The following is a 10132-nucleotide window of genomic DNA, read 5'->3' as shown; positions in this document are numbered from 1 at the left end:
TCTCTCTCTCTCTCTCTGGTCTGAATCCGTCAGCAGAGCTTATCGGAGGCGGTAAAAGCAGCAGGATTCCTCACATATCTGTGACCGGCCTGCCGTCACTCCTTCTACAGGGATGTCTGAGCTCAGTACGTGTCTGCAGTTAACGATTGTTCTCATGATTTCCTTCAACTTAATTCATAATTAAAGTTTATAAAATAATGATCAGTGGCCATCACAGGTTCCCAGAGCACAGAATTACGTCTTCAGAAAGTGCTTATTTAGTCTGACCGGCAGTCCGGAAATCAAAAAGAATTCAGTTTACAATGATGGGAAATAAACAAAAGCAGCAAATGGTCACATTGGAGAAGCTGGAAAAAGCAAATGGTTGGGGAATGTTTGAGGTGGAAAATACTTAAATGAATGACTCATTGACTAATATTTTCAGCATCCATGTGTATTATGTGTAAAGCCCTGGTCGCACCAGCATTTAAAACTGCTAAATCTTACAATTAATTTCAATAGATTCACTGAGATTAGCAGATTCACACACAAGAAGAAGGTCGATCTGCACTAGTTGGGTTTAACTTTTTTTTTTTTTTTTACACCTCTTCAATGACCCTTCATCAAATTAAATGATAACAAAAAATACTGAGGGAAAGTAAACGCTCCAGTAGAGTGAAAATAGAGAGAATGGACCTACAGGGACTAACTAGTGCTGGTCTGGCTGGCTGTAAATATGCCTGCTAAACTACTTTACCAACTATCCTTACTGAGAGTCACTAAGTTTCTAGACACAAAAACAGCCTTACCAGTGTCTGTTTGTGAATGTGACTGATGAACAGGTGAGAGAGGTATAAAGTGCAGCATAAAGTCGAGCTGCAGATAACATTTCCACCATTACTTAATCTAATGATTTGTTTTCATATAATTGCTGAATGTAGTCGACTGAATGTTAGATAATGACAAAGATAATGCTGCTGTGTGCTCGTAAATTGATTATTTTGTCTCATCTGCTTCCATATACAGTGATACAGAGAAGAAACTACATATTTCAGGAGCTGTAACCAGGAATTTTAAGTTGATTAATGAAATAAAATCAGTTTATACAGAATCTTTCTGATCAGTCATTAAACATTTCAGCACAGATCTTAAGTGTTTTAAGTGTTTAACGTAAAGCAAGTGGAGCAGCACTCAACTTTTTACAATTTAAAAAGGGCATAAAACAGAAATTCATATCCTGCATTAAAGCAGTAGATTAAAGCCAGAAGATTAAAAAAAAAAAGATTAATAAATACATTTAATAGGTTTAAAGTTCAGAGAAAAAGAAACTCAAGAGTTTAACTTTGCTCAAAATCCCGCCGCATGGAGCAGAAAGAGTTAATGATGTGAATAAAACCCCCAAACTGTCCAGCTTCAAGAGACCTTCAGCCCCTCTTGAAGAGGTTTGATTGACAAGGTGCAGAAGCCTGCTCATCCATCCACAGTGTGTGTGTGTGTGTTCTGTGTGTGTGTGTGTTGGTGTGTGTGTGTGTGTGTGTGTATGGGCAGAGGAGGTTTAGGTATTCGGTCTGTTAAGCATCTGTCATTAAACAGTGTGTGTTGTGTGTCTTTCATGGTACACTGCTTTCACTCCAAGTAGGAGTGAACCGAGTCAGAGTTTCACTCAACATGTTTAGAACACAGCATCAGGAGCTTTGTAAGGTTTTAAAAATGTCTTAAAAAATAAAGAATAAGGTAGTGGGAAAATGAGTTTTATAACAGGATTAAATGAACATCTTGCAACAATATTTTGTCTTTCAGATCATAAAATCATGCAGATAAGCAACTATTTTGATGATGTATTAATCATTTAAGTATTTTTTCAATGTGAAATTCCTGGTTTCAGCTTCTCAAATATGAGGATTTGCCGCTTTTATTTATTTTATAATTTTAAAAGAAATCTTTTTTGGTTTTTAAAAATTCAGTTGGACAAAAACATTAAGAAGATGTCACCTTTGACTCCCAGACAATTCTCAATATTTCTCAAAGACAACGAATCAAACAAATAATCAGCAGCTTATTTGATAATGAAAATAATCTTTAGTGGCAGCCCTAAAAAGTGTAATTCGCCCTGTTGGCTGATCATTCATTTCACCTATTTCTTGTGATAATGAAAGCTGAAGGATATTTTATTACAAAAGTATCTAATTTATTCAAGACGTTTACGTTCATGTTTCAGTAACTGATTCAACTCGAAGTGGAAATAGTTTAAATTACAGAATGACAAAAATGTAATTACATTTCCCTTTTCCAGCTCAACTCACATTAAAAAAGCAATTTGTGGCAAATTAGAGCAGAGTTTTGTTTTGGGAAGGAATAAAAAGAGTAACTTCTAATCTCGACTAATGCAGCATCACGATGGCCATTTCTTACTTGGTGTCATGAAGGTAAGAAAAACTGTAAATTATAACCTGCTATTGAACATAAAAGAGACCCTGTAATTTGAGGAACTCTTAATTTTATCACCATCCTCAAGTCTTCTGTTTTTGAATAAATCTCATCTCTGAACACATTTTTCTCTGGCATTAAACCCACAGCTCGAGGAGTGCTCAGATTTCCAACATCTGGGGCAATTTTCTGCTCAAGACTGAAGTTTTTTTTTTAAGATAACTATTTTTTTCAGATACTCTAGTGAGATTAATTAACTGAGGCAACTTGTTGGCGCAATTTCAATATGAACACATATTTAAGTAACGAAAAAAGCTGTGTGAGAAAACTTGGCCTTGGTTAAAATCCACCTCGATCCCCGAAGAGTCGAGTTCAAAACAGGCTTTACTTTCCGTTTTTTGAAGATAAAAAAAAAAAGTTGAAAGTATCAGTGTGGGAAAGAGCAGATCTTTACTGATATGATGTGAAAGCATTTTTTGTTTGCGTGTGTTCCTTCAGGCCTAATGCGAAGACAGCCGACATGGATGTGTCTAGAATGCTTTTAGGCAAAACATATTGTACTGAATGAAATGTTCCTCAGTGGTATTATCCAAATCTTTCCGCTGTAAATGGCCACATGCTGAACTGACAACCTGCTGCACATAATTATAAAATGGATTATGTTTGAAAAGCGCTGTAGCAGAATGTCATTTTTATCCATAAGACCTTTAAAAACAGACATTTAAATGATAGAGTGATAAAAAAAAATAACGGCAATTGTGGGAGCAGCGATGAAAAGAAGGGTGTAATGTTTCTAATCAGTCAAATCAGAGCAGAAGGTCTCCCTCCATCTTGGGCAGATGAAAACCTGCAGTGACATTGTGATTAATCGTGCAAAAACTTCTGTAACCTGCTGTTTCGCCATGATTTCCAGGAGAAAACCTCAGAGTCCTGCTTGCTCTTGTGGTAGAAACCTGACCAACTGATCCAGCAGTTTGAGTGTTTCGCCAAACACAAATGATGACTTTAGTAGATTTCATGAAACACAACAGAGGAGCTGTACAGAGGATATTAAAGTCATGTTCTCCACTGGTGATAATCTTGAGTACTGTAGTTTGTGTTGTAGTATTTGGACATACTGTACACTGAAATGTGCTTTCATTCAACAGCCTTTAAGAAAAGAAACAAGGAAACAGCCTTTTGATGACACTTTGCTTCTGTCGTTGACTCTTCAGTTTGAGCTGGACGGGGTTTGGACATGGCATGTTTCAAAAAGTAGTTTAAGAACGTGTGGCATTTGAGGTTAAAAAAAAAAAAAGACTATTGGTTGGTAGTTTGCTGTATACATCATAATCAAAAATACTCCATTTTCTATGTAAAAGGTCATGGCAACAGGGCATAAAACTGAAGCATTTTGCATGTATTGCTAAATACAGAGCACTACATACAGAGGTGATTCATAGCAACGCACATGAACTCAACTGCTATATTTAAGTACAGTGTTGAGGTATATTGAGGTTGTTTTTGCTAATTTAATGATCTGCCTCCAAAGAATGAGTGAGAGCTGCTGCTCCGCGACCGACCTATCGTTCAGCGTGCTAACCCAGTAGCACAAAGAAGCCAGCAATGGCAGAGAGAGGCAACGGGGAAAAAACGGCAGTCGCCAGTTGTCAGGATGTCAGTTGCCAGTCGGAAAATTATAAAATGTCGGCCAACTCTACAGGCAGTATATCCAATGTGTGAGACTTCTACATTGTGATTATTACTTATATTTAAGTACAGATTTTAATACTTTCTTTCACAACCGAAAGCAGATGTGGGAACAGAAGAACTGGCCAGCAGTCTGCAAACCTGACGCTCTTTTATTGTGTTTTTAAAGCAGCAGCAGCGGAGGCAGCGGCGGCGGCCCACTGCAGCTACAGCAGCGTTTATCAGGTGCTAGTTACACGCTACATTTCCTGAGCGATGCCGTCGCGTCCCGGGCCTGCAGCGGCAGACCACTGAGGACTCGGAGGAGCTCGGCCACCCAGGCGGAGGGGCTGGTGAGCTGTTGATGAAGTGAGGGGTCACTGCAGGGTTAAGTGAGACCTCACACTGGACAAGCAGGCCAGACCTCAGGCCACGGTGGCATATGGGTGTGAAGGAGGTGAGGAAGCTGAGGAGGGGTGGAGGAGTGGGGGGGGGGCGCCAAGCTGTCCCCTCCGCCTCTCATGAGACCCCCAGCTGTCACAACAGACACTTACCAGCCCTCACACTAAACACCCACCAGGGAGAGGGGGGCAGCATCCTTCCTCTTTCAAACAGAAGGATGGAAAAGAGGAAGAATGGAGGGAAAAAGAGGGTAATCTCTTCTTCCTGCTGCTGTGATGTCTGAGGAATGCTGGGATCTGCCCCCGCCACCGTCCTCTGCCACTTCTGAAGCCAGACTGCAAACCTGCTAATTATAGCCGCTAACGGATGAAGGTGTGACCTAAATAGTTATTTTAAGTGTGGAGCAGACCTGTGAGAACCACTGCGCAGAGAAAGCAGAGGGAGTCGCAGCAGGACGGAGGAAGTTCCAGCACCGACCGTCGCACAACAAAACACACAGCTGCAGTGCAGGCGAGCCGAGGTCAGACTGCAAGACCGTTCAAATACTGCGAGACTACAGCGGCTCAGACTGAACCGCAGGGCTTTCTTTCTAATGGACGATCTAGCAAAGGTGACTGAAGCAAAGAGAGGGATCACACACAGATGAGAATAAAGGATCATTAGACACACAACTGTACTGGCAAACTAGCAACATCCGTCTAAGATTGCTGTGATTTGTGTGTCATCTAATAATGAGGAAGCGTTTAGTTGAAACTGCATACATACTTTTAGATCAATGAATGCTACAGTGATCTCAGGAGATTCTTCTACAAGTACTTTCTCTGCACAAACACTCGCTTTAACAACACTTCCACCTGCCTTTGTTTGTTGAATACATGCTGCTTACACCATTCCTCGACCCAACACACCCTCTCCCCCGGCTTTCTTTCCACACCTGAGAGCCTATTGACAGAGTGTCCCAGTAACACGCGTATCACTTAACCCCATGTCAAAACACAGGTGTAACGTAAGCCCGGGGAGCAGACAGAGGTCCTGAGCTCATAAAGGAATGTGTGAGCTGGGAATAGCACCCTGCATGGAAGGGACGCCCCTCACTGAGAGCGTACAGCAGAGTACAGAGTTACTGCAGGGAGGGGAGCTGGAAAACAGCCAGATCCTGGGAGAGGGGAAGGCACACCTCCACCTCAGGGATCCACAACAAAACGAGACAGAATGTGACACAGCAGTTATGAAAGACAGAGATTGATGAGAGGAGTTTTGGATGGAGGGTAAAAAGAAAGAAAGCGGTTGGTGCTCTTACCATGGCGCCCCGTATATCCGGAATCCCTTTATGGTGACGTCTGAGTCCTGCAGGTACACACAGTTTGTGAGGAGCGTCTGGACATTGTCAAAGTCCTCTGGTTTGAGTTTGGAGACTGAGGGGAAACGGTAGTAATCCTGCTTGACCAGCTCGGCCATAAAGTCCTTATCAAAGGTCAGCTCGTGGTTCCCGGCGATCACCACCTTAAACTCGTACGGGAGGCCACCTAGAAGAGACAAGAGCAACCAGGGAGAGGGTGGTGAGCTGCAGTCCCATATCCACATATGGATCCACATCTTAAGCTCTAGTCTGTATCACTTCTGGTAGAAGTGACGCGTATATAGAATTGAAGAAGTTGTGGTTACATTGTACGAGTTTGAACAACCAGGATGCTCAGTATAACAATTTCTGAGCAACATATTTACTAATACTGACCATTTAGACAGTTCTTCCACTGACATCTGCAGCATCAAAATTGCACCAATCAACGTACCCGTCGACCAACAAGCTGTAATCTATAAAAGTTTCTCACATCGGAGGTGGACAATGCTAACGAGCCAATTAAAAAAGGAAAGAGGTCCGTGTTTGATCCATAAATTATCAAAGTGATTTGCTCACCAGTTTTGCACAGATCTTGTCCAAAGGTTTTAATATCCTGAGTCTGCATAATTATTGGGGTTTTATTATTAATTGCGATATGAAACTAATTAAGTCCATTGATACTGAGAAAAGTGTCAATGTGTTCTTTTTATTAAAAAATTAACACGTAATGATTTTAACAACTCTGTGAAGATTCAGGCTTTTGCAGAAATATTGCATTCACAAATGTCTGACAAGAGAGATTTGTTGCTTTATAAAAGTATTTCTGAATCTATATTTAATATACACATTTTACTGTCAGCGAATCAGTCAAGGATTTCAATACACTGCAAATAATTCTTAACACTGAACAAGTTCTTTACACACATTTTCTTTTATATTGTGAAGCTCTGCTCTCCTTCAAGGCTGAACAGTATTCTATAAAATCACAAAGGGGTTGTACTTTCTACCTGGTCAGTGTACTTCTATACAAACAGCAGGTTGTCCTAATATTTTGTACATGAAGCATACACTCCCACTGTAGCTCCCTGTATACCTAACCCTGAGCACAGATCAGGACTGGAAAGAAAACTGGGATAAGTGGAGGGGAAAAACACCCTCAATTCAGACAGTCAGAGAGGTTACAACCACAGCTGACGGCTCTGCTTGACCCCAGCAGCCCACTGTCCATCTCCGCAGACGCCAGGCGGCTGGGAAAAGCATGAACCTGAACTAAATAGAGAAGAACATCTATTACAATTCTCATCCCCTCATCTTTCAACTTCTGCTGTGCCCTTTTCGCTCTCCTCCGTCGAGGTGATTTGTCCCGGTTCCCCTTCGCCATCAAGAAACTGACTTGCTACTTTATTCCAGCCGATTGAGCACTCAACGAAAGGGTCTGGCCTTCATCACCTTTCCATTCTCTCTCTATATTTCTCTTTTCAGTTTTTTTAGGCTTCCTGGGGATTTTGTTCCAGTCTTTCTTCCTTTCTGTCTTTTTTATCCTGTTCTGTAGGTTATCCGCAGTTTCATTTATGTGTAGTTAGCTGAACCATAGCCACGGGAAGAATGGATGCTGAGGCTGCAGCAGCACGTCTGTCCCCAGTGACAGCAGCCCCAATGCAGGCAATATAGTTTATAATAGGGCTGCATCTAACAATTATCTTAATTATCCATTAATATGCTGATTATTTTCTCAAACAATCCATTATTGTTTGGCCTACAGCCTACTACAGTGCAGTTTCTCTGACCAATAATCAAAAACCCAAAGCTTTTTTGTTTACTATGAAACAGAACAAAGAAAAGCATTAAATCCTCACAAGGGGACTGGGGAATGTTTGGCAGTTTATGCTTGAAAAATGACAAATACCTCATCAATTGTTCAGATATTTACAATTAATTTTCTGCCGATCAACTAATCGATTGTGGCAGGAAGGTCTGGAAAGGATTTGGACAAAATATTCAAAAGTTCAACTAACAGCAGCGCTACGGAAGCTTGTATTGACCTGAGCGACGACTCGTGATGTGCTAATGAATTCATCCTGATTACTAATCACTTCATATTGTTTGGCTGAAGTGACGTCATATAGTGTTGTCAAGAACAAGTCGTGCGTTTTTGTTTTTGTTTAATAAACTGAAGCCATTTTCATAGACTGAAAGCACTGATGTTGGATTGATCAGATCATGGATTAGTCAGAACTGTACTTGCTGGTTCTTAAAAGTACCACTGTCTGACCTCCTAGGATGACCTTGTAGTGCCGGGTACTCTGCATTACTTTAGTAGCTCATAATTATAAAATAAATGAAAAAGATTTATCCAGAAACCCCTTTTTTCTTATTCAGATGAAATCATCTTATCATTGTCGATTAATAAAATCCTTAATCTTCACGACGAGGACCTTTAAGTAGCAAAGTCTCGTGAATTCTGCTTCTGTTTTTCAAAAGTTTAAGTTTATTGTCGGAGAAGATGATACGTTTTGGTGATTTGCAGGCGTAAAGACATCTCATTAAATTGAGCTGAATTTAGTTGAAAAATGTATGTTTACAGGTCTAGATTATACACATTTACGACTGCATTTCAACAGCTATATTTAGCACATTTTACAGGATATCCTACAGATATTTATTCACAAGAACTGTACAAAATGAAATCTTTCACATAATGACAGGATTATTGTGCATGTGTACAAGTGAGATGCCTGCATCAACCTTTGGCTGACAGAAAGGGGTTTCCGCTCACCAAGTTGCTTTTTTCTCACCATTAGCTTTTTCCCCTTTTTTGTGAAGTGCTTTTTCCCTTATTGTTCCTCTGTTCCAATAATTTCTCCGTCCAGTAATAGCAGGAGGTCATGATGCATGCCAAGAGGGCAAATTGAATAAAATACTGAATAAAAATCTTATTTGTAGAATAAAAATGCTTTTGACTCATGACAGTAAGTGAAAGAAAGGATGTAAGCGCGCTGCTCAATTTTGCAGCAGTGAAGTCCACAATTGGAAATAAAACTAATACAATAGAATATAAATTCAGTCAAGATACGCTGGCTCAATGCAAATAAATAAAAATTCCACCGCATCCGTTTAAAGTGTGTGTGTGTGTGTGTGTGAGAGTGCAAGAGAGAGAGAGAGAGAGCGAGAGAGAGAGTGTGTTCGCTAATGCTGAAAATGAAAGAATCATGGTTCCCCGGTCTATAGGTTTCATTCCCGCTACTCTAAATTAGCTCTTGTCGCGTCTCAGGATCATAAATTCCAGTCTAACCTTATATGAGAGCGCCGTCTCTCAGTCCCCCAGCACTCTAACTGGATCACACATCCATTTACACACACACTACCTAAAGCGAATCATCCTCTCCACCACCACCAGGCAGAGAAAAGGTGGGGAAAACATAATTACCATCAAATAACTCCATCTCCATTACTCTACTGGGAATTTCTACTGCTTTTTATTGCCACCATGATACATCTCACAGAGGGTTGGTGGAGTGATACACCTAGATTTATTTTTTATTCTTCGCCCACAAACAGGGGATATGAAAGATGGGAAGAAATTCAAAACAAATCTCTGTGAAGAACAAGAACAGTGTGTGCAGGGAAAGATCAACAAGGCAGACTTACGTTTCCATAAGATTTAAGAAGACAAAAACATCTGCACATGAAAACACAAAATTGAAAATACACCCTTTTCCAACCAGGGTAAACAGAAGTTTAATAAAAAAAATCATCTTCTATGTGACATCCCTTAAATTAAAGAAGGTGAATGCTAAAACAAAAAAATAATAATTTCCCTTCATCTCCTCTCTTGTCTCTTCAAATTAATCCTTGAGGAAATATGATCCAAAATCCAAATCAGCACATCTTCCAATTAGTGCGGAAGCTGCGAATATGCACTAGTTTTGTAAAACAAGCTTTCTCCTATCAGTTTCCCTCAGCACCTCAGTTCAAGTGTCTTTCAGGTATCTGTTCTAGTGTTACGACCTGCAGCTTCACTGCTCTGGTTGTTTACAGGGATAAAGCAGTCAATGTACGCTACCTGCACAGCACCAAAAAGCAGAAGTTAGTGATTTCTGTATTCTGTAACATTCATCAGGTGGCCAGAAACAAACAGTTGATTGGATTGTGATATTTGTACAATGTTTATTTCAACTGATGAGCTCTTTAAAGAAACTGAAACTAATAAAGAATTGCAAATACGTTTTTTAAACAGTGACGTAAAACAGGAAGTGAACAAAACCTCTAACGGTTAGTTCTCACTGTTGAACACAGCTAATCAACTGCTGTATA

At 40.3% G+C, this 10132-nt stretch overlaps 1 protein-coding gene across 1 annotated transcript in view; it reads right to left on the bottom strand.

The window, feature by feature from the left end:
- Positions 1 to 5754: 5754 nt before the first annotated feature.
- The window catches only part of LOC118320969 (metallophosphoesterase MPPED2), a 29916-nt gene continuing 25538 nt past the window's right edge, over positions 5755 to 10132 (bottom strand). Inside the window, exon 4 of the mRNA XM_035652102.1 lies at positions 5755 to 6002. Within this exon, the coding sequence (XP_035507995.1) occupies positions 5773 to 6002 (230 nt within the window). The 3' untranslated portion in view covers positions 5755 to 5772. The remainder of the gene's footprint in view (positions 6003 to 10132) is intronic.

The sequence above is a fragment of the Morone saxatilis genome, unplaced genomic scaffold (genome assembly GCF_004916995.1).
Source record: "Morone saxatilis isolate NCDOM2014 unplaced genomic scaffold, NCSU_SB_2.0 Contig11, whole genome shotgun sequence".
Lineage (NCBI taxonomy): Eukaryota > Metazoa > Chordata > Actinopteri > Moronidae > Morone > Morone saxatilis.
This window is presented reverse-complemented; position numbering and strand designations above follow the sequence as displayed.